Raw genomic sequence first — 27,130 nt, 5'->3', positions numbered from 1 at the left:
AGAATTGATGCTTTTAAACTGTGGTGCTGGAGGAGACTCTTGAAGTCCCTTGGACTGCAAGGAGATCAAACCAGTCCATCCTAAAGGAAATCAGTCCTGAATAGCCACTGGAAGGACCGATGTTGAACCTGAAGCTCCAATAATTTGGCCACCTGATGTGAAGAACTGACTCACTGGAAAAGATCCTGATGCTGGGAAAGCGTGAAGGCAGAGGAGAAGGGGATGGGAGAGGATGAGATGGTTGGATGGCATCACCGACTCGATGGACATGAGTTTGAGCGAGCTCCAGGAGTTGGTGATGGACAGGGAGGCCTGGCGTGCTGCAGTCCATGCGGTCGCAAAGATTTGGACACGACTGAGCGACTGAACTGAACGGCTTCTTTTTACACCTCTCAGGTGGTCACTGGACAGTTCTAAAATTACATACATGGTTCACATTATACTTTTGCTGGACAGTGTGCTGGCCACTACTGTGCACTGGGAGTGTTGCTCAAAATGAAGCTTCACAGAAAGGTCAATGTTACTATTAAGATTTCTCTACATCAGGGGTCCCCAACCTCTAGGATCTAATACCTGATGATCTGAGGTGGAGCCTATGTAATAATAGAAAGAAAGTGCACAATAAATGTAATGCACTTGAATCATCCTGAAACCATCCCCATGTCCTCCCCAGTCTGTGGGAAAACTGTCTTCCATGAAACCAGTCCCAGGTGCCAAAAAGGTTGAGGACCGCGGCCCTATATCTATGTCCAGCCAAGATTCAGTTCAGCCAGGTCCAATCGCTCAGTCATGTCCAACTCATTGTAACCCCATGGACTACAGCACTCCAGGCCTCCCTGTCCATCACCAACTCCCGGAGCCTGCTCAAACTCATGTTCATCACGTCAGTGACGCCATCCAACCATCTCGTCCTCTGTCGTCCCCTTCTCCTCCCGCCTTCAATCTTTTCCAGCATCAGGTCTTTTCCAATGAGTCAGCTCTTCACATCAGGTGGCCAAAGGATTGGAGTTTCAGCTTCCGCATCAGTCCTTCCAATGCATATTCAGGACTGATCTCCTTTAGGATGGACTGGTTGGATCTCCTTACAGTCCAGGGGACTCTAAAGAGCCTTCTCCAACACCACAGCTCAAAGCATCAATTCTTCGGCACTCAGCTTTCTTTATAGTCCAACTCTCACATCCATACATGACCACTGGAAAAACTATAGCTTTGACTAGACGGACCTTTGTTGGTAAAGTAACATCTCTGCTTTTAAATATGCTGTCTAGGTTGGTCATGGCTTTTCTTCCAAGGAGCAAACATCTTTCAATTTCAGCCAATATTATCACATTATTTATTATCTCATTCATTCCTTCATTTATTCAATCATTCATTCACTCAACAGACATTTGCAAATGCTGTGTCAAGCCCTAGAGCGCCTAGAAAAAACTCGCTATGCCTGTTCCCAATCTTCCCCAAGTTTAGGAGGTTTCCCACCTCTTGTTCACTGCTGTTCACATCTTACTGACATGCTCCATAACTTGCAATCCTTTATATGTTTGAGAGTAAGTTGCACGCATCACAGCCTTTTACCTTGAAATACTTCTGGGAGTATTTCCCGGGAACAAGGCTGTTCTCTTACATTACCTTAGTACAGCACCCTGAGAACCACAATTTGAGAACCACAGGGGTGGCAGCCATCTGAGATTCTGCCCACTGAGGTTCTGTTCCTTCTAACTCAATAGAAAAATCACAAAGAAAATGCAAATCTGTTCTCAAAGCCTAGCTTCTCTCCCAAATGTATATATACACAAAGAGCAATTTTGCAAATAGAAACTTGGATGGCATCCTGCTGTTTCTCAATTTCCCCTCCTCAGTCACTAGCTTTGTTTTTATTTGCTTTTCCCAGCACTTAGATTCCTTCTCCCCCAAATCAGTGGTGCCTGGGTTGGGGGCGGAGGGGGGCTGACCTGCAGAGGGGCGAGAGGAAACTTTGGAGGATGAAAAGCTCTGTGTCCTGACCGGGTCACGGTTTCCTGGATACGAAGCGCCTCCAACCATGCACCTGAAGCAGTGTGCACATTCAGGGTTCGGCCAGCACACAGCACGTCCTCGTCATCGGGGCTCCCTGCCTTGAAGCACTTCAAACACAGCAGTGGGGCTGCCGTCCACACGAGACCAATGAGCAGACCCCTCCTTGCCTCGCCTCCCCTTTTTCTAAAAAAATTTATTTTATAGAGTATTTATTTTTATTCCAGCCACACCCACGTGGCATGCAGGATCTTAGTTCCCTGACCAGGGATTGTACCCAGGCCCCCTGCGTTGGGAGCACAGAGTCTTAACTACTGGACCACCAGGGAAGTCCTTTCATTTCCCTTTTTTATTTGTCTCCCTTCCACCTCGTGTCAGAGGAACAAGGCATCAGTCATTCCCCACGTGGACCACCGACAGGAATAACCACGACGGGTGCCATCCCTCGTGTTCCCTAAGGCCTCGTCGTCTGAGTGCGTCTGGTTTCCTCAGGTCAGCTTTCCGCGGCCGGGAGCAGGGGTGCCTCTCACCTGGGCCCCCTGGTCATGTGAGAGCAGGCTGGTTGGACAAGTGTGTGCGAAGTCAGGCCATCAGAGCTAATCACCACCATCGCTTCCCAGGCACTTACCGTGTGCTGCACACAGTACATTACACAGTGAGAGAGCGAATCTGATGTGCAACTGTCTCGTATTTTCCGTTTTCTCAACCCCAAGACGTCTTGACAACTAGCCTCCGCTCACCTGGCCAAGAAGAAATTCAGTTTCACATTTTTTTAATGGTTTGTTTTTCTGGGGCGGTCCTTCAGGCTGTCAAGTTTGGGCCACAGAGCTGGCAAAGCCGCCCAAGCTGGCCAATGGCTGGGAGGTGAGGTGGGCAGTCTAGGCCTCGGGTCACACCACTACCAGCCAATCCCTCCAGCCCAACAGGGTTCTTGAAATTCGGCTCAGGCTGCGGGTGGCAACAAAGGTGTCCAAAACCCACGAACCTCCCTGCTGGGGATCCTGCCACCCTGAGACCTCCAGCAGGCATCTGGAGTCTCTGCCGCCTCATCCACTGCCCTGCAGCCTCAGGAGCTGGGCATGACCCAGCTCTGAGCCTCCTGCTGAAAACCAGAGGGGACCTCCACCTTTCAGAACCAGGGTGCAGTTGTTCAGCCACTCAGCTGTGGCCAACTCTTCCTGACCCCATGGACCGCAGCATGCCAGGCTCCTCTGTCTTCTACTACCTCCCAGAGTCTGCTCAAGTTCATGTCCCTTGAGTTGGTGATGCTGTCTAACCATCTCATCCTCTGCCACCCCCTTCTCTTTTTGTCTTCAATCTTTCCCAGCATCTGAGTCTTTTCCAGTGAGAACGAGGTTAGCCCTCTTGAAAATACTTCTCACTGTTTTAAGATAAACCTACAGATAAATAAGGAAGACAGAGGGCAAAGGAGCCTGGCATGCTGCAGTCTGTGGGGTCGCCAAGAGTCAGACAAACTTAGGGACTGAAGAACAATAACAGATAAATAAAGGCATAAGTTATCCACCTAATCTCACTGGAACTTCTCCCAAGCCTACGAGGCAAATATTATTGTTATTCCCACTTCTAAGATAAGGAAACTGAAGCTTAGAAATGATGAATAAATGGCCTAAGGTCATCTAACAAGGGAGGCAGCTTAGACCTAGCCCAGGTCTCTCCTTCTCTCTCAAGCCCCAGGCTTCCCAAAGTGGGTGAGAACACGGCAGAACATTTTCCCTTTTGATAGTTACCTAGTCAGGTTCAGTTCAGTCACTCAGTCGTGTCCGACTCTTTGCGACCCGATGGACTGCAGCCCGCCAGGCCTCCCTATACATAATCAACTCCCGGAGTTCAGCCAAACTCATGTCCATTGAGTCGGTGATGTCATCCAACCATCTCATCCTCTGTCATCCCCTTCTCCTAATGTAATTGAAATAAAACTAGCTGTCCAACTCATGATTTCAATGGGAACTCTAAATTTGACCTTAAAATGCTTTTAAGTTTAAAAAATAGGTTTTTGATGTGTTGAAATAACATTCTAGGCCCAATTGGAGCTGCTTTGGTCAAAAATGCCATGATGGTAAACCAAAGGTGGATAAGCGGTCACTGTAATTGCTCTGCTGGCCAGAAACACAATGTATACAGTTGGTTGACACCCTGCCCCCCAAAATACACTAGGCTCACACACCCCCACTCCGCTCTAGACTTATTTCCTTATTCCTTCTCACCCTAAACAACAAAGCAACAAAGACACAGCACAGTCAAAACTAAATAAATACGATTTTAAAAGAGGAAAAAGAAAAAAGCTGGAAGTTTGTTATATTAGTACCAGACAAAGTAAACTGGAGAGCAGGGGATATTATCAGGAATAAAAAGAAGTATTTAAAAAGGCAAGGTGGCCAATTCATTAAGAAGACAAAGCAGCCCTAAATGGACATGTACATGATACAGACCCTCAAGGTACATGAAAGAAGCAAAAAAATGGAAAGAGACAAATCCATCATTAGAGCTGGAAGTTTCCAACATGTGCCTCTCAGCAACTGACAGGACACAGGGACAGAAAATCAGAAAAGTTTTCAAAGATCGGAGCAATGCCCGGGACCCACCGGATCTCAGTGATATTTCCTAAACACTCACCCACAGCAGCAGTTCAAGGAACATGCACCAAGGGAGTCCACAATCTTGGCCATAGATCTCAACAAGTTTTCAAAAGGTCTGAAATCATACAAAGTATGTTTTCTGGGGGATTCCCCTGGTTAGGGAATTCCAGGGGTTAGGACTCAGCGCTCTCCCTGCAGAGGGCCCGAGTTTGATCCCTGGTTAGGAAACCTAGATCACACAAGCAGCATGGCCAAAATAAAAACCAAAAAGCAAAGTCTGTTCTCTGCTCACAACATAATTAAACCAGAAGCCAATTTTGGAGACATATCTGAAAACTTCTCAAATAGTTGCACAATAAGACCACATTTCCAAACAAACTACAGATCGGAGAAGAAATAATGGAAATTAGAAAACATTTTCAACAGAGAACACAACATATTATAATTTGTGGGATGTAACTAAAGTAGTGCTTAGAGGGAAAATTACAGCTTTAAATTCAGATGCTATCATCCTGGTCCCTCAAATTCACAGTCCCCCACCGACCTCTCACCAACGTTTCAGGATCACTCCTTGGATGGTTATTTCATAAGGTTTGCAAGCTGTTGCTTCTCTAATTTTATTGAACCTTCTGCATGTATTGGCTAGAATTATTTTATAAGTAAGAGCTTTCCCTCATCAACTGTTTGCTTGCCTTGAAATATAAAGATAAAATTTAAAAGGCAAGATTAACTGTATTGCTTCAGTCTTTTATCTATTTTCAGAATGAGACAATGCCCCAGCAATATTCACCTGTGAGCAACGGGATTTTTAAAACACAGCATTACGAACAAATGAACTTAAACATGTCAAACACATACAGCTTTTTATTCCTTTTGAGGCTCCAACTGTTCCAGCAGGGGGCCTCTTGAAGTCCTCCCCACCCCTTCCCAACCACTTATTATTAAAATTTTCCAGCATACAGAAATGCGGAAAGAATGTCCCAGTGAGCAGTTACGTGTCTGCCACCCAGACTTCACGGCCAACACTCTTCTCTGACCACCACCGCCACTACCACTCAGTTTCATCAAACCCTTTGCAGGTGGACGTGTATCCTTCCAGGCTTTTTTCTACGTGTTTCACATGTTTATCTAATGTATTAGTCAGTGCAGGCTGCCATAACAAAATACCACAGCCCGGAAGGCTTAACACATTCATTTCTCACCGTTCCAGAGGCTGGACGTCCAAGATCAAGGTGCTGGCAGGTCTGGAATCTCCTGAGCCCTCTCTCAAGAACTGGTCTGGGGCTGCAGCCAGCGAGGCTGGACTGGGGACGGAGGGCCGGTTCCATCTCAGGGGTCTGGCAACTGGGTGCTGATGGTGGCCAGGGACCGAAATTCCTCCACACGGGGGGCCTCCACAGAGCGGGCTCCTCCACAGGCTGCTTGGGTGTCCTGAGGGAAAGGTGACTAGCTTCTTTCAGATCCAGAGACCCGAGAGAGAGCGAGCCAGGTGGAAGCTTATCATTTTCAGGACCTACACTTGGCAGTCACATGGCGCCACTTCTGCCACATCGTGTTTGTCAGAACTGAGCGATTAGGGGTACCCACACTTAAGGAGAGCAGGGTTTGGCTCCTCCTTCTTAAAAACTTTCTGGCTGCACTTCATGGCATGTAGGACTTAGCTCCCCAACCAGGGATCGAACCCGCACACCAGCAGTTGAACTGTCGAGTCTTAACAATTGGACGGCCAGGGAGATTCCCTAGCTTCCCCTTTTGAAAGGGGTGCCAAAGGATTTCTGACTCTATGACAGATGTACTTTTAGCTTCACTCCTGTGGTGTCTGACTCCTGACTGTTGCCCCCCATGGCACTGGGACTCTGAGACAAGAACCACAATGCCTCCTCCCTGCTGTACCCCCACACAGAGTGCCTCCCACTCTGGCCCTAATACACGCTGAACTTTCCCCTCAGCACTCCTCAAACTCTGGAGGGTGGAGGAACTACAGATGGTCTTGCTGCTCTTCTTGCTAGAACACTGCAGGATGTACTTTGAAAATACACTTTTTTTTTTTTTTTGCATCATGAGCACATTCAAAATTTTACCTGCAGGATAAGCTATGAGTCCCTCCCCTGGAAAATAGTAATGAGTGGCTACTATTTACAATACCTGCACACCAGAGAAGTCTTCCCTAAGAAACATGTAGCTGCCCAGCTAAGGTCAGCTGTTTTCAAGCGCTCTGTGACTATCCACTTATTAAGGGGCTTCCCAGGTGGCTCAGTGGTAAAGAATCTGCCTGCCAATGCAGAAGATGCATGAGAGGAGGGTTCCATCTCTGGGTGGGGTAGATCCCCTGGAGGAGGAAATGGCAACCCACTCCAGTATTCTTGCCTGAAAAATCGTAGGGACAGAGGAGCCTGGTGGGCTACAGTCCATGGGGTAACAAAGAGCTGGACACGACTGAGCACACACACATTCACTTATTATTCACTGCTTTGTCACCCACAGCACATTCTAGAAGAAAAGCACTGGCAGAGCCCAGCAACCCGTGAAAACTGTGGAAGAAACCAGAAATTAGGAGGGTAACTCTGACGGCCAGGAAAAGTTAGTTTGCCTTTTGAAACCCGTCCCTGGGCCTGCACCTCATTTCACAGGTGAGGAAACCGAGGCAGAGAGGCCGTGGGGCCTGCCCACAGCTACAAAAGCTGAAAGGAAGACAGGGAGCGTTCGAACGCCACAAGTAGGCAATCTGAGAACGCTGCTGCTTTTCTCTTTTCCTGTCAGCTGAGGTAAAGTACACCCAGCACTCCGTTTACAGTGTTATCCATTTTTCAGAGCAGAGTTCAGAGGCATGAAGCGCGTTCGGCAGCCGGCACCCTATCCGTCTTCCCAAACTGTCCTAAACTCCCGTCCCGCCTGCCGCCGCAGCACCGCCTTCTTTCTTAGAAGAACTAAAACATTTACACTGAGCGGAGGCCCGCGCGCTCCGCAAAATCGAAAATGCAGAGATGCAAACACGGTATACCTGCCAGAGAGTTTCCGCGCCCCTGCGCCTCAGGTAACTCAATACCTGGCCGCGCAGGCCCCGCCCTCTAGCCCCGCCCCGCGGAGACCCCGCCCATCACGATATGGCCCCGCCCCTTCCGCGCCTGCTCCCGCCCCGCCCCGTGGCCGCGCTCTCGCGCGCGTCAGGGGGCGGAGGCCCGCGTGGGTCGAACCATGGTGACCATCAGAACGGGGAAAGGCGGAATTACAGCCGCCGCGGTGAACGTGGGTGTGAGGGATCAAAGCAGCGCTCGTTCATTTTTGTGTTGCGCCAGGCGGTCGTCCCTGTAGCAGGCTGGGCCTTCTCTGGCTCGCCAAGTATTCCTTCTATCTTTTGGAACCGCCCATTCTTTTGCCCAGTCAGTAGACGAGTCTAAAAGCCGAAGTGTAGAGGTGGAACTTGGTAATGTAAGTTGAACTGTTTGGCGAAAGGCCAAGATATCCCAACCAAAGTACTTTGTGTTAGCGTTCCTGCTGGCATCAGTGTCTAGGCGAAGGGCCCTTTCGCGCTCCGCGCGCTGGGCGGACGCCTGGTGCCTCCCTGCGGCGTCACAGGTGGTCTTTCCCCACCGCACGGCCTGATGGGAGGAGGACGCGGTGCTGCCATGTTGGACGGAACCACCCGCTTTCTGAGGTGGGGTAGCCTGGTTCTCAAGCCGCCTGTAGACTGACCGACACAAGGGTGCTGCTCAGCCTGGGACCGGCGCTTGTGGCGGGGGAGCCGCCGCAATCCCCGGCGGACACAGTCCTATCCTGTGAGCTCGTCCGGGCGCGCGGGACGGCGTTAGGCCGCGGCCGCCCCCCCGTGCCCGTGGGCGGCCCCGCCGCACGCACATGGCCGGGAGGTAGGCGCGCGGTGCGGCCTGGGAGAGTCGGAAGCGCGGCGAGACCGGGCGAGGCGGCAGCGGAGGGCCATGCAGGACGCGGAGAACGTGGCGGCGCCTGAGGCGGCCGAGCAGCGCGCCGAGCCCGGGCCGGAGCAGCCGGCCGCCGAGCCGTCGCCGGGGGCGGAGGTGGCGCGGCCCGGCGTGCAGGAGGCGGCGGGCGGCGAGGACGCGGAGGCGGAGGCCGGGCCGGGGCCTGAGGGGCCGGCCGAGCCTGCGGCCGACGGGGAGGAGAAGGCTGACGCGACCCCCGGCGCCACCCCGCCGCCGCCCGAGGAGTTCCCTGCCCCGCTCGCAGGCGAAGGCCCGGCGGAGCAGGCGCAGGACGCGGCGGCCGAGGCCGGGTCCGAGGGGGCGGGCGGGGAGCCGGACGGTGCGGCGGAGGACGGCGGCGCGGACGAGCCCTCCTTCAGCGACCCCGAGGACTTCGTGGACGACGTGAGCGAGGAAGGTGAGGCGGCGGGGCCGCGCCGCACCGAGGTTCCCGGCCCCACGCCTGACTCCCCGCACCTGGGGAAGGCTTCCGTGAGCGCCTGGATCGCCGTCTTTTCTCCGAAAGAAGGAGGGGAGCAGGGGGAGACAATTTGGCGAGCCAGACACTGGCACTGGCACTGCAGCCGGGAGTTTGTAGGGCGGCGAGGGTCGGCGGCGGGCCCGCAGGAGCTGTGGCCGAGTGTGCAGCGGTGTGGTCATTAGGGCCCGGCAGGACGCTCCACGTGCTGCACGGTCCTGGGTGACAGCGCTTCCTCTGAGGTCTGGGTGCCCCGAGTGACCCGCCAGACCTGCCTGTCAGAGGCCTGAAACTGACTCGGTGCCGTGTCCGTAGGGGTGGACGGACGCTGTCTCAGGAGTGGGCAGAGCGGAGTGGTCAGACTGGGTTCTTTGGCCCCGGCTGCCCCACAGGAGCGTCTGTCCTCAGAGAGGTCCTCAGCGGGACAGTCCCAGGCAGACTTGCCAGATACCTGTTCCCATCTCTTTTCCTAAATCTGTAGGCATGCTACCGGCCTTCTGTTAGCAATGATATTCTTGAATTGTAGTATATTATAACTTTGGTTCTGCCTTGGTTCCGACCAACAGGCATTTTTTCTGCTTTTTGCCTGAGAGAGCCTGTTTCCTAAGGTGACTTCTGAGGATGCCTGATCTCATTTGTTTTTGTTTTTGTGTTGTTTGTTGTTAAGCCATTGTGACTCTTCAGGCTGGGAGCACATCAATGGATTCCTCTGCATATTGGCCACGTTATTAAAATGGAATAATGAGTAAAACACCATTGAAAAAGCTGATGAAACACCAGAAAAATAAGATGTTACCACGTAGAGATAGAAAGATTGGCGGGGGAGCATGTCTCATCACTGAGATTGAGTCAGAATCATAAAGAATTTCACATAAAATGAGAAAGTTTAGAGAACATAGAGTTGTTTGACTTAGAAACATAGTTTATTTTAAAATTCTTTATCAAGTGCTTCTTTTTTTTCATCCAGTTTTGTTGAGAGGTAACTGATACACAGCACTGTATAGGTTTGGGATGTACCCCATAATGACTTATTTGAAACAGCAGTTTAAAGGTTATTGTCAGCATTGTCTTACACTTTGTTTCATGGGGCAAAAGACATTTCAGCAGGAAAAGCAGGAAAGGCTGCACTTTCCTGTTCGTGAGGACTTGGGAGCCGCTGACCCAGTCAAAGCCCCTCAGCCATTCACCTCTAACAGAGTGCGTTTCCTGGGGAGTTGTTTGCTGAGAATCCACAGAGGCAGTGTTGCTTGGTAGCCCACCCCTCCTCATTACGTCCCCCCAGCTTAGACCACTGTTCTTTTTTACTGCCCCAGTTTTTCTTATATTTTAAAATCTTAAGTTGTGGTTTTAAAGCTCATTTTGAGTCCTTCGGTATTCACTTTTTTTTTTTAAGTATTATTTGAACACACCTAATCAGACAGGATTTCTGGATTGTGACTTATGGTGTGACAGAGGATGCTGACGTGAGCACAGGCCAGCCAAGCCAGGTGGCTGCTGGGAGGGCCTCTGGAAGCCCTTGTGATCCTGATACTTCTTCAGAGGGACCTGTGAGGCTCCTGGTCCTAAGGAGCTAAAATCGAGCAAGCTGTCGGTCTTCTTGAGGCCAGTGGTTGTAGTCAGTAGCTCATGTGTTTTCTGTTTGGTGAGAACTGTCCTATAGGGTCAGAGTGATGCTCAAGGTACTGGTTCTTGTGAAAATGGACTGAGTGTCATGACAAACACTCCTGCGAGTTCCACAGCTCTGGTGCCTGTGTCTGCCCCCCTCCCTGAGACAGATGAACTGTCACACAGTTGCATCTTAATCACAGCGTCTTTCGTCCTTGGTGCTCAACGAGGCAAACATGTGGTAGAGGTTCTGAGCAAATGTCTTTGGTACTTAAGTCTTGAGACGTGCATTTTTTGTATTTCTTCTGGAGTCAGATTGGAAATCCATGAGCCAAGAGTAACCAGATGCGTGGGCCGTGATGAGAAGGAAGTGTGTTCGTGTAGTTACTATGCTCATTCCCTTACTGTGTATGGGCGGGTTCTTGTAAAGCTAGACACTTCAAGATTGTGGGAAGGAGTCCACGGTTTGTATAAAAGCTGAGCTTCTTACTGTAAACCTTGTAAAATCAGATCAGGCTTAACAGGTGATGTAAAAGTTTGGTAAGTCAGCTTTAAAAGTCACCCAAGCATCTGAGTCCAGTCTCTGTAGGGAAGATACCCTAATCTGCCTCTTTCCTTCTGTTTCCTCTTTGTTTGGACACGATTTTAGATGGCAGTTCTTTTATCTAAGGCAACATTTCCAATATCATTCATAGAGGTGTTAAATTCATCAGAGGTAGTTTATAACAGGACTTGCCTCTGGAAATTACTTTTTCCTTTTTTTAAAGACTTTTTATTATTGAAAATTTCAAGCACTAAAGTGGAGAAAATTCACCTCAACTTTTTTTTTCCACCTCAACTTTTGAAAATAAAATACAACAAAGAATATTTTCTGACATGTGTCCTATATAATGTTGAAATACTTAAAAAACTAGTCATAATTAGGTTCTAGAACACATAGATACACAGATAATAAGCCTTTGTTCTTCAGCTGTTGTTTAAAAATTACCTTGGACATTCATTTTGCCTGTACAGACAGTCCTGAAATTGTGATGGTTTGAATTACAATGGTTCAAAAATGGGTTTATTGGGAAGTAATCCCATTATAAGTCGAGGAAGATCTGTGTTACTGAGAGCACTTAAGATTTGGGTTCTGTGATTTTAATTTCTGTTCTGTCACGTGAACAGAATGCATTTTGAGCTTTTGCATGAAGTTATGAAAATACTAGTTGACGTTTCTTGCTATGTTCCAAGCACTGTTCTAAGTGTTTACAATCTAATGTCTAAATGGCTGGTGTCTCCCGGTGGTAATACCGCCAGGTATTTTGTCCAGCTGGAGACACCGCAACCTATAGGACGCATCACTCGCGTGCTTTCATGAGCTTCTGTAGTCTCTAGTTGCCTGGTTTAAGTGCCAGTCTCTGTCCCATGCTGTCTTCAAACAAGGTTGCTTTACGTGAAGAACCTTGGGTGATGAGTTTGTAAGAGAGGTGGGTCGGAGAAGGCTTACCACAAGTGTTCCTCAGCTCACTTTGTTTTTGTTTTTTTTCTGGTAAAAGTCCATCCTCTTTGCCTCTTCATTGTTAAAGGCTTTTTTAAAAAATTCATTTGGGGATAGAGGGAAAAGTTTTTTAAAATTTTTTAAAAATTCATTTAATATTTCCTATTATTGACATATTTTGACTGTTAGGGGGCGTGCAAAGAGTTACAGTCCTCCCAATTATTTCAAGTTTAAATTTTTAGTCAAGCCAGGGCTGTAATATCTTAATGTTCGGAGCAAAAGCATTCAGATTAATTATGCATTTTTTACTTTTTGGAGATTTGTTCAGTGTGCTTAACCTGGTGCATTAACTTGTTGAGAGAAAATCACTCGGCACACCTTCCCCTCCTGCAGAGTTGCTGGGGGACGTGCTCAAAGACCGGCCGCAGGAAGCAGACGGGATAGACTCGGTGATTGTGGTAGACAACGTGCCTCAGGTGGGGCCTGACCGCCTGGAGAAACTCAAAAACGTCATCCATAAGATCTTCTCCAAGTTTGGGAAAATCACAAATGATTTTTATCCAGAGGAGGACGGAAGGACAAAAGGGTGAGTGATGTCCTCCAGCACGGACGTGTGGTTTGTGTTTTCTTGGCAGCTGACGCCGTGAAGGTGATGGTGCGATGGTGCGCTGTGGACTCCGGTGGATGGGCTAGCGCAGCGCAGCGCTGAGCCGGCCTTGTGTGCTGAGGCGGGCCTCGGGGCAGGGACCGTCAATGGGAGGGAGAAGGACACGGGCCTCTGGTTCTGAGTTGGGTTTTGTGAGTCAGCTGCTGAGCTGCTGGGACATCGGAGCTCGGTCTCTTCTGTCCTTGAACAGTGATTGATTCGAGGTAAATCCAGGCAAATCTGGGGGTTGGCAGGACTTCAGGAACATCTGACATATGGTATTTTGATTCTAAAATATGCTTTTCTCCCACATTTTAACATCTGAAATGGGGGTACTTGTTAGAGTCTAAAGGAAAGCATTGTGTCATTGTTCAGTTGGTATTTTTTGTGGTGTTACCTGAAATATTGTGTCTTTTAAAAACAATAGCATGAGGTATGTGTCCTACAGTTTGGTTTTTAAATTCAATATTAGATTTTCTGTGTTGGTAAATGTAATTCTGATTGCTTCCTTGTAAACGCTGTGGTGCTCTGTCATGGGACAGTTTATCTGTTTTCCTGTTGACGGACTGTTTTGAGCAGCAGTTGGGAAGCCTGTCCTCTTCTGGGTACAGGAGAGCGTGCGCCTGCATAGTGGCCGTCTGCAGCGCCTCTGGGCGATCCCCAGAGACACCCGCGTGGTCGTTCCCAGCTTGTGCTCAGCCGGCAGTAATCAAAGTTCTGTTGGTTGCGCCACATACTTGTCAGACTTTCTCCATTAAAATTTCATAAAAACATCAGCCTCTGAGTATGGGCAAAATCATCTTTTATGGGACAGGAATGAGAAAGTAGTATACACTTCATTTTTTTTTTTTTTTTTATTAGTTGGAGGCTAATTACTTCACATACACTCCATTTTTTAATTTCAGATTTTAGATACTGCCTAGAATAGATTTAATTTCTTGGAAAATTGATCACACACAAGTAATATTTCTTACATTTTCTGCTTCAGAAAGGTGGGAGGATAACGTTTTTTGGAGCAGTTGCATGTGTGATTTTTATTAAAATGAAACATTCTCTGAGAGCCTTTGCGATTTTGCCTATAATACACAGTATCAGAATATTCTTGTTTTTTTTTTATTCTTGTTTTTTATAGACAGCTTTGTTGAAAGATATTTGACACACAGTCAAGTCAGAGAGTTTTAAAGTGTATAATTTCATAAGTTTTGATGAACATGTACATCCATAAAACGGTTACCATAGTCAGGGTAGTGAGCATTTTTGGTTAATTTTAGAGGCATTGGCTCTTGTGTTGGGATTCTGTTCATGTTTATAGCTGCTCTGCTAGGGACCTGACTGCTTCCAGGACGTGGCGGGCAAACGGGTCATGGATGCTCATGGTGCGTACAAGTCCTGTGGGGGCCTGGGTGTGTGGAGCATGACCTGCCTGTTCTTTGGGTCTGCATTCTTGTGAGTTGCCCTCTCCCTCGATTCAGGTATATTTTCCTGGAATACGCATCCCCTGCCCATGCGTTGGACGCTGTGAAAAATGCTGATGGCTACAAGCTCGACAAGCAGCACACGTTCAGAGTCAACCTCTTCACCGATTTTGACAAGTAAGTTCTGACTCAGCCCAGGAGATCCTAGACATCTTCCTGAGCATGCATGGTCAGGCCTTTCTGCCCCAGGAGGCCGGGGGGTACTTAGTGGCCTTTCAGGAGGCTGCACTCTCCCATCAGACAGTGCAGGGTCGTTTGACATCCCCGGCCAGCTGCTCCCGACCCGCACCCCCTCACCAATAATGACCAAGCAAAGCCAGTCCTTTTCGGGGAGGGGTGGGTGCAGTACTACCTGGCCGAGGACCACTCACCCTTGTGGTCATCTGAGTGTCACTGATCTTCTAGGTACATGACCATCAGTGATGAATGGGATATTCCAGAGAAACAACCTTTCAAAGACCTGGTATGTTGCATAAAATCTGTACGTAGTTACAAGAAATGGTGGCTAGCCTCTTGGCTTGAAGCAGTGACTTCCTTAGGAATTAACGATGCTGAGTGAATTCATCATATTGCTAAGTGTGACAGTTATGAATATAATTTTTCTTTGGCTAAAATTAAGGAAACGTATTCCATCCCTTGCGCTTGGCTCCTTTAGGGAAACCTGCGCTACTGGCTTGAAGAGGCAGAGTGCAGAGATCAGTACAGTGTGATCTTCGAGAGCGGGGACCGCACTTCCATATTCTGGAATGATGTGAAGGACCCGGTCTCCATCGAGGAGAGAGCGGTGGGTATTTGCTGCCAGGCAGGGACTCACTGCTGGGTTTCCTTAACAAAGAAGGGTGTGGTGGGAATTCCCTGGCGGTCCAATGGTTAGGACTCCGCACTTTCACTGCCACGGGCCTGGGTTTGATCCCTGATTAGGGAACCGAGATCCCACAAGCCACGTGGCATGGCCAGAAAGAAAAAGAGGAGCTTGGTACATGAGCAGGTGAAGTGTCATGTGCTTTGAGGTTACCCCTCTTGACAGCAACTTTTATTCTTCCAGCTTTGAAACAAATCCTACGAAGTGAATAGGCTTCTTGTGTTTTTAGTTAAAAGTTTGGGAAATAAATTCATCATAGACTTTGGAGTCTTTGTGTTTGGTTTTTTTGTTGTGTTAACGTTGGCACTGGCTTTTTCCACAGCGATGGACAGAGACATATGTGCGTTGGTCTCCTAAGGGAACCTACCTGGCCACCTTTCACCAGCGAGGCATTGCTCTGTGGGGGGGAGAGAAATTCAAACAGATTCAGAGATTCAGCCACCAAGGGGTTCAGCTTATCGATTTCTCACCTTGTGAAAGGTAAGCCATTATAAAATGGCAAATGGGATACTGCCAGCCCTCTGTAGGTGATTTTCTAAAGCTTTATTTTGCAATAATTGCCACTGCGAAGTAGAATCGTCATAAGAGAGCATAGAGGATTCCTGTGTGCTCTTTACCGTGATGGGTCATATTTTGTTGCATGTGCTTTATCACTTCCTCTTTCCACACGTGTGTAAACCCCGTCGTCTAACAAGGGCCTTGAGCACCCGCTGCCATCGGTGTCCACTGCAGGGCCCAGACCAGTCCCCTTTGGGTGCTGCTCATGACCATTGGTGCTCTTTACCTGATGAGTCCAAGGAAAAGAAAGTGTGAGCATTCCACACCACCCCTTCCGCTAGTGCACACAGCGGACTTTTGTTGGGAACCCACTGGATCTTTCCTTGTTCCGATTTTATCAGAGGAACATCTTAAGGTGACCCTTGGAGCATGCTGCTGTGACGGGCAGGCCTGAGTGGCGTGTGCCACAGTGCTTCTGCTCTGTATCTGGAGTGGGCTCTCTGGACGGGATGACGTTTTTGGGGAGCCTGGAGGGCTGGAGAAGGTGCTGGTTGCACGAGTCTTGAATGCTTGTCCCAGGAGTCTCCCTCCCTTGTGCCTGGAGTCACGTTTGGGAGCAGAAGCCCGTCACGCCCCCTGTGGCTGGTTCTTGGCGTATCCTCACAGGAGAGGAGGCGGGGGTGCAGGGGCTGATGCTGTGCCCTCTGCTGCAGGTACCTGGTGACCTTCAGCCCCCTGATGGACACTCAGGATGACCCCCAGGCCATCATCATCTGGGACATCCTCACCGGGCAGAAGAAGAGAGGCTTCCACTGTGAGAGCTCAGCCCACTGGCCCATCTTTAAGTAAGTGGCCCTGGGTAGCCACGGTGGCCTCTGTGCCCCCATCTTCATCGGCCAGCTTGGCACTTCTTTTTTCTTCCTCAGGTGGAGCCACGATGGTAAATTTTTTGCCAGAATGACGCTTGATACTCTCAGTATCTATGAAACTCCTGTAAGTGGCTTATTTGATTACCTGACTTGAGCTGCCCTGTCAGGAGCTGTTGCGGGCGCAGAGCTTTCCTTAGTGTGTGGGTGCCGAGAGGAGAGAGGGTGGTCTTCCGGTGTCTGCCTTTCGGATTCTCGGGCCCTGGTTCGGGTCTTCTGCTGCCACGGGGAGCTGGGATGGGAGTGGTTGGAACGGCCCTGGGAGGGTGTGCTGTGGGTGATCGTGTCCCAGTTGGTCTGTCGCCCTGTGCCGACACTGCTCCCTCAGCAGGCTCACGCTGTAAGGAATTGTATGTGCTGTAGAGACAGTGGTCTGATTTGACGCCGTTGTGACCTCGTTTTTTCACAGTCTATGGGTCTATTGGACAAGAAGAGCTTGAAGATCTCTGGCATAAAGTAAGTGACTCTCTCAGCACGGGCTGGGGTGGGAGTGGGGATTAACTCCCTCCTTTAGCACCTGGCTCCTATACCCTTGGAGAAAATGCTGGTGCCAATCACGGGGCATAGGGATGCCACCGCAGGCTCGTGCCTGCCGCCGTGGGCTGCTCGCTGGTGGCCACGTCAGCGTTCTCCGCTCCTGCTCGTAGGGACGTCTCGAGGGCTGCTTCCTTTCACGTTCCCGCCTGGGGATGGGAGACTCGGGGGCACAGTCTTTGAGGAAGAGGAGTCTTCTCTTTGTCGGGAGTCTCCATGTCAGTCTTATGGTGTGTGCCATGGGTTTGCTTGGCCTCTGAGCTGTGACTGGTTTGGTCTGTCAGAGAGTAGGCACATCTTTATCCACCTGAAATCTCTGGGGGCAGTGAAATATCAGCAGTGCAGGGGATGTGCACATTTCTTACTGTTCTATTATATTTATGTATTGGGCAAAATTATGGCTTATAATTAAAACTGGGCGTTAATTCTCAGTAAAAGCAAAAGTGAATATGCTCTGCATGGACAGGAACTCGTGAATTGTTTGTTAATGGCACTTTTAAAATGTTGCAGTGAAGGGAATTGCCCCTACTTCTTCCTTCACTTACATTTTTTAATCTGGGGTTTTCTCCCTTTGACCTCTTAATGAATGTTCAGAAATCACATAGATGGTCCATCAATCTAAAGTTTATTTTACTTGGCTCGTGGTTAAGAGTGTGAGTGGGGTTTCAGAGCCGGGGCTTCAGTCCTGTGACCCCCATGTTGGTGGGTGGTGTTATCGCCTCTCTGCTCACTGGCCCAGTGAGTCTGCCAAAGCCCCGGGTGGTCCTGGGGACAGAACGGGCTGCCCAGGAAGCCCAGAGCAGGCCTCTGGAGGTGGGCACTCGGTGGTATTGGCTCCCATGCTGTCCTGGGAGGTGAATGTGCCAGGGCCCCACTTTACACAGTGAGTGAGCTCTTTCGTTCTCTGTGCCTTCCTCATCACGGCTCAGCCGGTCCTGGTAAACATTTTATTTTCTTCTTCTGCAGAGATTTTTCTTGGTCCCCCGGTGGTAACATAATAGCCTTTTGGGTACCTGAAGATAAAGATATTCCAGCCAGGGTAACCCTGATGCAGCTGCCTACCAGACAAGAGATCAGAGTTAGAAACCTATTTAACGTTGTGGATTGCAAGCTGCATTGGCAGAAAAATGGAGATTACTTGTGTGTTAAAGTAGACAGGACTCCAAAAGGCACCCAGGTAAGTGGACATCAGTGGGCGGGGTCATTCCGCCTACTCAGTGCTGTTTGGGGGTGGGGGGAAGTGTGGCAGTGTTCGTGGATTTTTGGTTCAAACTTCAGACTTTTTTCAGGCCCACCTGGCACCAAAAGTTAGCTGTTGCATCATGGCTAGCTAGAACTGTCATCATATTCCAGCAGAAGAGTGTAATTCTTTCCTATAAACTGAGTGGGTGATGCGTCACTTAGTTGAGATAGGTCAGAGCTCATAAGAGAAGACAGGGAGATCTCCTCCAGGCATCCACCTTCCTTCTCTGTAGGTGTTAAAACAATACACTGTTTTCTTTAGGTTTTTCTTTGGAAACACAGAGTAGCATGCTTGACACAGTTCTGCATCCAGACTTTGTTTGTTTGTATCATTTAACATTTGTTTATACACAAACTCCTGGTTTTTTTTCCTTCTAACAGAAATTTTTTTTTTTTTTTTGGCGCCCGCCGCCGCCGCCATGCTGCCCGGCCAGTGCGCGCACAGCGGGCGGGGGCGGGCCCTTCTAACAGAAATATTTTTTTCACAAAAAGTTTCTGAGGTATGCAGTCACGTAGCAGTCACCACTGTCTTAACTCCAAAACATTTCCATCACCCCCGAAAGAAACTCCTCACGCAGCAGCCGTCACCCCGTTCCTGACACCCTCTCACCTGCTTTCCCGCTTCCTGTCTCTGGGCATCCCTGTTCTGGACATTTCTCAGGAACGGAGTCATGCTCTGTGGCCTTCCATATCTGGCTTCCTTCACTGAGCGAGGGGTGCAGGCTTGTCCCTCATCGTTTTTTATGGTTGAGCAGTGTGTACTGTGTTGTATCGTGTTTGCCCATTTATCCTTTGGTGGGCCTGTGGGTTGTCTCCATCTTTTGGCTATTATGGATAATGCAGCTTTTTACATGAACCTGGATGTTCCATTGTTTTGAAATAATAGTTGGATCAGTCCCAGTTGGTGGGCCTTTGGGGTACTACAGAAGGTTTGCAGAGAAGCCACAGTACAGATCCCTAGGCCTGTCTGCTGGAGGTGACCTTAGGGCAGGCCTTGAAGTAGGGTCTGGGTTGGGGCCGTGGGGTCCGTTTCTTCTCCAGACATTGTACCAGTCTCTGCCTTCATCAGTGTTTGAGAGCTCTTGTTTTCACCATTTCAGTCACTGCCGATTTTCATGTCTCTACCAGGTGTATACGTTTAATCCTTCATTAAATTCTTAAGTTGTCCTTTAAGTCTGCCTCATGCTTTCAGTTTTCAGAATGTCACCCCTTCTTTTTTCTTTTAAACAGGGTGTTGTCACAAATTTTGAAATATTCAGAATGAGAGAAAAACAGGTGCCTGTTGATGTGGTCGAGATGAAAGGCAAGTGCCACTGTCCTGTTCTTTGGTTGAGTGGCTCCCGAGCCATCACACCTACTCATACGCTTCCCTGGGAGTTCACGGCCCGGGCAGGCTGGCGGAGGTCAGGCGTCTGTCTATATGTTACAAAGCATAGGTTGGTTCACGGGTTCTTTGTCCTTCCCAGCTTCAGTCTCTTAGCCTTCCCAGTTGCCAAGTGAAGAGACGCCCTCTTTTTTTTCATTCATACCACGTGATCCACTTACATAGCAGGGGGACACAGGTTCAAGCCGTTTCACGCTTAGGAGAGTGAAGAGCAGGTTTTCACCACACATCCAGCAACGCAGCTGAAGGGCTTGTCCTCTTACCTATGAAAGTGCTCAGTTTAGTAGTGGTGTTTTGGTTTTTTGGACTCCTGAAAACTTGAGACACTGTTCCCGCCGTTAGGTGGACCGTTTAGCCTGTATATCCTGTTTCGCTGGGGTGAGGAGGATGGGAAGGCACTGCCTGGTAGAGCGCGTGACCCCGTCCAGTGCTGTGAGGAGAGTGGGGGGCTCACCCCCAGCCGCCCTGCCCCTGTGGCAGGGGTCGGGGTACAGGGGGCCCCTGCCGGCCGTGGTGGCTCCACAGGGCTCAGCCTGCTCTCTTTGTGCTGTGCTGCTTGTGGGCCTTTTAATGAACCGAAGAATCTGGGGCGTCTCTGTTTGAACAGCCTTAACTGAAAATGATGTTTTGTGACCAAGGAGCTCACCGTTTTTTCCTGGCCTTAGAAACCATCATCGCCTTTGCCTGGGAACCGAACGGAAGTAAGTTTGCTGTGCTGCATGGGGAGGCGCCCCGGATATCCGTTTCCTTCTACCACGTGAAGAGCAACGGGAAGATTGAGCTTATCAGTAAGTGCCGCCTGTGCCTGTCTCAGAGTAGCTGAACGGGAGCCCAGGGGCAGAGCTTGGTTATTGCTCCTGGGAGAGTGCTTGGCTGGACAGAGGGTCGTGTGGGCTGGTGCTGATGGTGGCGCCGAGGGAGTTTGTCGCAAAGGACGGGCCTTCTGCGCACTCCTGAGCGGCGGTGTCTGTGGGAGCATCCCTTTGTGGTGTCGTCAACTGGTGGTCACCAGACTGAGGGTTATTAGTTTCTTTGTCATGAAAGGAAATTTGGACAACTGAAGACTTCATGGCCTCCTGTTGTAAAGTCGGTTATGATACAGCAAGCATCCAAGTGCCTCTGCTTTCCAGGCCCCCTGCAACCCTGCCTGCCCTTGCAGGGTCAGCCTGCAGATCACCACACTGTGCTGGTCTTGGTCTGAGAATCCTGCCCCTCCCTATTAGGGTGGTGCTGTCCCCCTCCCCACCCTGCTCCTCCCTCCTGAGTAAAGAGATGAGGACCAGGCTCCACCCCTTCAGGACTGAGCAGTTAGCATTGGGAGAGATGGTGGGATTAGCTTCTTTCAGTTAAAAAATGTTGGAGTCACTAGAATGGATTTCTAGGCTTTTGGGGTCATGCATCTCTGTGAGAATCTGATGGAAGCTGGACTCCTTCCCCTGGTGTCCAGTCCCCACGGTAGCACGGCCTGAGTGGGGCGCTTCGTCTGATTACTCTGTCAAGCCCAGTGTTGTGTCATTTAAAGGAGCAGTGCAGTTTGAGAACCCCTCCAGGCCCCCCTAACGATGCAGGCGCGCACCTCAGAGTCCGGTGTGCACATCCATGGGGTGTCCCCCACTCGGCTGCACGCTGACCTCTGACCCTCTCCTTTCAGAGATGTTCGACAAGCAGCAGGCCAACACCATCTTCTGGAGCCCCCAAGGACAGTTCGTTGTGCTGGCTGGCCTGCGGAGGTGGGTTCTGCTGCCTGCGGAGGTGGGTTTGCCCTGTGCGGGGCTGCGGGCTGGGGGAGACCGTGACCCAGGCCTGGACTCCGGCCCCGAAGGTTGCTCTGCTGCCTCTCGGAGAGCGTGGGGACAGGTCCTCCCACAGGGCGTCCCAACCTGGGTGAATCGTGCAGTGTCTCCATCCTGCTGCCCAGACGTGGCCAGGACCAGGCCCCTTGCAGACGCTTCTACCGGGGACTGAGGACACAGGCCCTCCTCCTGGTGACCCAGTTCCCCGATGTGCGCGCTTCGTGTCTGTGTGGGAAGGGTGTTTGGTCAGGCTGGGAGCCCACGAACACCTGGATGTTCACCCCCTTGCTCCCCACCTGGTTGTTCGGCAGGCCGTGCAGAACCTGCGACAGGGGTGCGGTGCCTCCTGTGGGCCCGCGGGGCTCCCCGCCTCACTGGGCGCCTCTTGCTGTGGTTTGGCGGCTTGGCTTCTGCCAGCCTTTCCTCCGGGAGCAATCACAGCAGACACTGCGGTGCTTGTGTGCTCTGGGCCTCGTCTGTGTCACTGTGATCACTTCCGTGTCCACGATCAGGCGGGACACCCAGCTTCCCAGTTCAAGCCTGCTCACCCTGAGCCAAGGGTGGGCGCAGACGCGGCTCTCGGTGACTCCAGCCGTGCTGTCTCCCCAGTATGAACGGCGCCTTGGCGTTTGTTGACACTTCAGACTGCACAGTCATGAACATCGCAGAGCACTACATGGCCTCCGATGTGGAGTGGGACCCCACTGGGCGCTATGTCGTCACCTCCGTGTCCTGGTGGAGCCACAAGGTACGGAAACCCGAGCGCCCTGCTTGTTCCTGCCTCAGGGCCCGTGCACTCACGCCAGGGCTGTAGCTCTGTGGGTGGTGGAGCGTCTTGCCATTACGGGTCCCCAGCCTGGTCCCTGCATCCTCTCTGCCTCCCCTGTGTTCTCATGGTGCCCCCGCTCAACAGCACGAACTCGCCTTAGCCATTGTTAGCCATTCATTGTCCTCTCTTCCTGCTGGCTTGAGACATTACGAGGACAGGGGCCATTTCTCCTGAGCTACATCCCTAGCATCTGAAACTGCTGCACATTGTCAGCCTTCAGTCAGGATTTGCTGACCGAATTGGCATGTGAGAAAATATGTCATTTCTGTTTTTAACTTCCTGAAAAGATCATCCTGTCTGTCTTCAGCGAAAGATCCGAGGGTGTATTGGTGGGGGCAGATGCAGGACTCAGCGCTTGCTGAACTGCTGTGAAGTCTGCCAGGCAGGGGGCTTCTCGGCCTGGGGCCTCCCTGGAAGGGTGGGAGCCGTGTGTGCACTGGCACTTTCCTGGGAGAGGACCCGCTTCCTCTGGGTCTTGGGAGAGTCAGGGCCTGAGAAGTTTGTGTCTATACAAGTCACAGTCTATACTGTCTTTTTCATAAGCACAGTATTCCCATTGCTGGTAAAATTTGCTGAAGATCCTTCTTTATATTTAATGACTATTTTTACTGATTGAGGTATTCACAGTTGAATCAGCTCACACACGTTTACCAGTTGAGACAGAGTGATTGTGTTTAGTGAAGTTTTAGGAGCAAGAGCTTTGCAAATGTTGCTGGAAGCAGTGTCTTGAATGCCGTCCTTGTGTTCAGGTCAGGGTATGTTGGCCGTGCCCAGGCCTGTTGTTTAGAGGTCCCCTCACCAAGGCCCACCCTGACACTAAATCCTCTGAGTGTGCTGACCACTCTGTTCACTGCCCCCCGAGTAGTAGCGGGAGTCCACCAGGGTGTAGGCACCGCTTCCTTCGTCAAGAAGGTCTTGGTACAGAAGAGATGCCTGCTGAGCGGTGGTGGCGGGCTGTCATCTGTGTTCCGGCACAAGTGCTCTGCTGGTGCTGTTCTGGCTGCTGCACGCACTGCACTGTCCCGCCAAGCGCATCCTCTTAGCTGTCTTCACCACGGTCCTGCCCTGCTCACGGTGTCCCCCAGTGCCAACAACACTGGCAAATGATTGGTTCTCAGACATTTGTTGAGTGACATGGTGAATTTTGCCAGGTCTTTTGACAGGATTCAGGGTCTGTCCTGGGGTCATCTGGTGGGGTGGGCAGCTAGCGAGGCTCTGCTGTCTTCCAGGTGGACAATGCCTACTGGCTGTGGACCTTCCAAGGCCGCCTTCTGCAGAAGAACAGCAAGGACCGCTTCTGCCAGCTGCTCTGGAGGCCTCGGCCCCCCACGCTCCTGAGCCAGGATCAGATCAAGGTCTGGTTTTCCTCATCAGCTGCAGGGACGTGGCAGTGACTGGCGTGAAGAGAAGAAGGTTTTCCTTCCTGATACTGTCAGGGTGATAATGAGTGAGGAATGGAGGTGTGGCTTTCACAGCAGACCCTTTGAGGAGATGCAGAGCAGTGAGAACCAAAAGGAAGAGGGTAGTTTCAGCAGAGGAAACAGATTTGGGTTGTGAGACCACATCAGAACCGTTGTAGGAAGTTTCTGGAGATGGAGGGGCGGGTGAAGGGTGATGGGCTGCTAGAAAGTCCTGGTGAGACTGTAAGACCTGGGATTTTCCTGACTGGTGGGACACGCGGTGTTTATCAGGGCTCTTCTGAGGGGTGAGTGTATATCCCGGGGAAGGAAGGCTGCCGGCGGGAAACGTGGAGGCCGGCGCCGTGTTGAGCACTCAGGTGGCCGTGCTCTGCTGACCATTGATGCTGCAGCTGTGAGGAGCGTGTCTGTGGCTCTTGGCTTTGAATATGCTGATCCTGAGGGACTTGTGTCTTTGTTTCAGCAAATTAAAAAGGATCTGAAGAAATACTCCAAGATCTTTGAACAGAAGGATCGTTTGAGCCAGTCCAAAGCCTCAAAGGTTAGTCCTGTCCCCAGGCATGAGGGAAGCGCCCAGATAGTCCCTGTCGCCTCATGGCAGAGGCCAACACCAGGCGGAGAGACAGACCCCAGGGCTGGCTTCCGTCCACGGGAGGGCGTGGCGGAGGGGCCGCTAGAGGAAGCTGAGGGCGAGCAGATAAGGCCGGTGTGCCCACCCCACCGTCTCTAGTGGAGCCGTACGCCATCCTGTCCGTCAGGCTGGGCACCCCTGACCATGTTTCAATCCCACTTGGTTGAGCAAAGTGAAGACAATGGTGTGAGGTAAGTGTTCGTCCTGTAAGTTGTTTCCCAATTTTGCACACAGGAATTAGTGGAGAGAAGACGAACCATGATGGAAGATTTCCGGAAATACCGGAAAATGGCTCAAGAGCTCTATATGGAGCAGAAAAATGCACGGCTAGAATTACGAGGAGGTAACTTTGTTAACCCAAGACACACCTTTTATAGCATATAGTTAAAATATTTTTCCCCTTTTGGATCTTTTCCCAGATTTTTCGGAAAACATCAAGTGTTGCCTGAATTAAAAAGAACCTTTTTTTTTTTGGCCGCAGCTTGTGGTTTGTGGGGTCTTAGCACTCTGACAAGGGATTGCCCCTGGGCTCCAGCGGTCAGAGGGGGAGTCCTAACCACTGGACCCCCAGGGAAGTCCTCTTAAAAGGATCATAAACAGAGTCTTTAAGAGATTCCTGACAGAACTGAGTTTCCTGCTGCCAGCAGGTCAAGGCCATGGACCTTCCTTTGCAGGGACCTTGAGGTTTTCACACTGGCCTGTGGTGGCGGGGTGGGGGTGGGGGTGGCGTCTTTCACAGATTTGTGCCCCACACATACACGGCGTGACCGGCAAACCCCCCACAGGTGTGGACACTGACGAGCTGGACAGCAACGTGGATGACTGGGAGGAGGAGACCATCGAGTTTTTTGTCACTGAGGAGATTATTCCCCTTGGAAATCAGGAGTGATCCGAGAGCACTGTGGTAAGACGGGATGGGGAGCTGTTGGCGTCCTGTTCAGTAAGCAAGGAGGTGGCGAGTGAAGCCCAGTTTCCTGTATCCAGCGTTAGCCACATCCTTGCCTGTGAGCCATGAGGAGTCTGGGGAGACCCTGGTGTCTGGGCCTTGAACTCCACGTTTAGGGAGCAGTGTTCCTCTGAAACCCAGTAGGGCTTGGCCGTGGGCATGAAGAGGGCCAAGGGAGGCTTTGCTGGGAGAAGACGGGGGTGCCCATCAGACGGGCGGCCACACCAGCTGCAGCGCCTGTTGAGTCAGTCCCCGCTTGGTCTGGACAAGAGCCTCCAAAACCCTGTCAGCTGTGGCTTGAACGTAGACTTCACTGACAGAGGACCTGGGGCGCTGCCCTCAGAGCTCACCGTGTGTCTGGGCGGGGACAGGGCTGTCTGGCCGTGTGATCCCCGTGGCAGGAGCGCGGGTGTGGAGGCTACCCTGTCCAGGCGGCCCCCGTCCGCAGGCATCGGGCTGGAGCGTCCCTCCACCTGCTGCTCCCAGGGTCGGGGCCGCCGCCCCTCCTTCGGGACGGAGGGTGAGCCGTGTTCCTTGTTGCAGTGTCGCCGTGTGCTGTGCTGGAACCAAGCTCATCCTTTTGCAGAAAGCCTGCACATCCTGAATTTCTACCTGTGCTTCTGTCGCTCGGACCGAGGCCGCGCCTGGAAGTCGCCATCTCCACACGTCGCTGTGCCTTTCAGCCCTGGGCGCCCGCCGCAGCGGAGGCGTGACGGCGCTGCCCCTCGGGGATCTCTCGCACTGCAGATGGCGCCCTGCCTCCCGCGGTCGGCGCCTGCACAGCCGCGCGGGCCCCTCGGGCTCCCTGGCCGCCGGCAGGGGAGCCGCTTGGGGTGGTGCACCCCCTGCCATTCAGGTTGTGACAGGTTCTCTCAACAGGCTGAACGCGGAAATAAAGCAAACGTGTATGAAAAAGCTGTCTTTCTCCTCTTTGAATGTAGATAGCGGCCTTGACCTTGGTGCCTCTTCCGTCTGCCGCAGTAGCAGCCGCCTTGGGCTCGTTGTGTCCAGCACTGCACTCGAGAGGCGCGGAGGGGTCGTCAGCCTCCCTCGGGGTCCCCTCCTTTTCAGCTGAGCTCTGAGAAGTGATGCGTCAGCCCAGACACGGTTTCTTCTTTCTGTTTTGTTTCCTGCACTTGCCAGTTCACCTGATGAGAAAGAACCCTTTAGCCTTTTGCTCAGTCACACAGGTTTGAAGACTTACACTGACAGTTGTCACCTGTCTGAATATTTAACCCTCCCCTCCCGGGAGGGACTGAGCAAACCCATGTACCTCAGCCCGTCTTCACCGCAGCGTCGCGCTGTCCTCTGTGCCTTGTGAAACGGCAGTTCTTCCACGTCTGTCTTTCTCCCAGAACCTGAAGTTTAGTGTAAAAGGCAGTGACGCCTGGAGTTCACAGCCATGACCCCTACTGTGTACAGACCTAAGACACCCTGTGGGGCGAGGCACAGGCAGCCGTCGGCCCCGTGGCTCAGCTGGCTGGCGCGGAGTGGTCCCTGACCCACTGGCTCCCCCGGGACCGCCGGGCCTCCCCCCGCAGGCCAGGCGCTCCAGGCTCCTCCTCTCTCCGGAGCCGTGCTTTGTCTGCAGCGCCGCCGCCTCCAGCTCCTCCTCACCCCCTCAGAATCACGGTAGTTCTTGGTTCCTGTCCTATTCCTCAGACTTCACTGTGTCGAGACCCACGTTTTCTAATTTCATGGCCCTAGGAAGGAACAAGCACATGGCTCTATCATATTAACAGATTTTTAACAGAGCTTTTAAAAAACTTAACTTTTCACTGTTTTAAACTGGCTAGTTGTAACTTTTGCATAGTTTGTGAATAAAAATTTCTTAAGCA

The 27,130-nt window shown here is 51.2% G+C and overlaps 1 protein-coding gene and 1 long non-coding RNA gene across 4 annotated transcripts; one reads left to right on the top strand and one right to left on the bottom strand.

The window, feature by feature from the left end:
- Positions 1 to 1,286: 1,286 nt before the first annotated feature.
- Positions 1,287 to 8,323, bottom strand: LOC122433040. 3 transcript variants are annotated; one of them, XR_006267007.1, is made up of 5 exons: positions 7,609 to 7,712; positions 5,810 to 6,038; positions 4,645 to 4,722; positions 2,639 to 2,750; positions 1,287 to 2,549 (listed from the first exon to the last, which is right to left on the bottom strand). It is a non-coding gene; the product is annotated as an uncharacterized LOC122433040 (long non-coding RNA). The 3 variants fall into 3 exon arrangements; XR_006267008.1 differs by lacking the exon at positions 7,609 to 7,712 and adding an exon at positions 7,838 to 8,323 and having other exon boundaries at positions 1,287 to 2,750; XR_006267006.1 differs by having other exon boundaries at positions 1,287 to 2,750.
- EIF3B (eukaryotic translation initiation factor 3 subunit B) lies at positions 8,321 to 27,130 on the top strand. The gene is made up of 19 exons (XM_043455457.1): positions 8,321 to 8,963; positions 12,502 to 12,694; positions 14,227 to 14,346; positions 14,635 to 14,692; positions 14,885 to 15,013; positions 15,414 to 15,571; positions 16,303 to 16,434; positions 16,516 to 16,582; positions 16,925 to 16,971; positions 18,016 to 18,226; positions 19,522 to 19,594; positions 20,341 to 20,463; positions 21,327 to 21,405; positions 22,078 to 22,216; positions 23,527 to 23,652; positions 24,179 to 24,256; positions 24,581 to 24,689; positions 25,132 to 25,250; positions 25,836 to 27,130. The coding sequence occupies exons 1-18, from the start codon at positions 8,543 to 8,545 to the stop codon at positions 25,233 to 25,235; spliced, it is 2,367 nt and encodes a 788-aa protein (XP_043311392.1). The 5' UTR covers positions 8,321 to 8,542; the 3' UTR covers positions 25,236 to 25,250; positions 25,836 to 27,130.

The sequence above is a fragment of the Cervus canadensis genome, chromosome 32 (assembly GCF_019320065.1).
Source record: "Cervus canadensis isolate Bull #8, Minnesota chromosome 32, ASM1932006v1, whole genome shotgun sequence".
Taxonomy (NCBI): Eukaryota; Metazoa; Chordata; class Mammalia; order Artiodactyla; family Cervidae; genus Cervus; species Cervus canadensis.
This window is presented reverse-complemented; position numbering and strand designations above follow the sequence as displayed.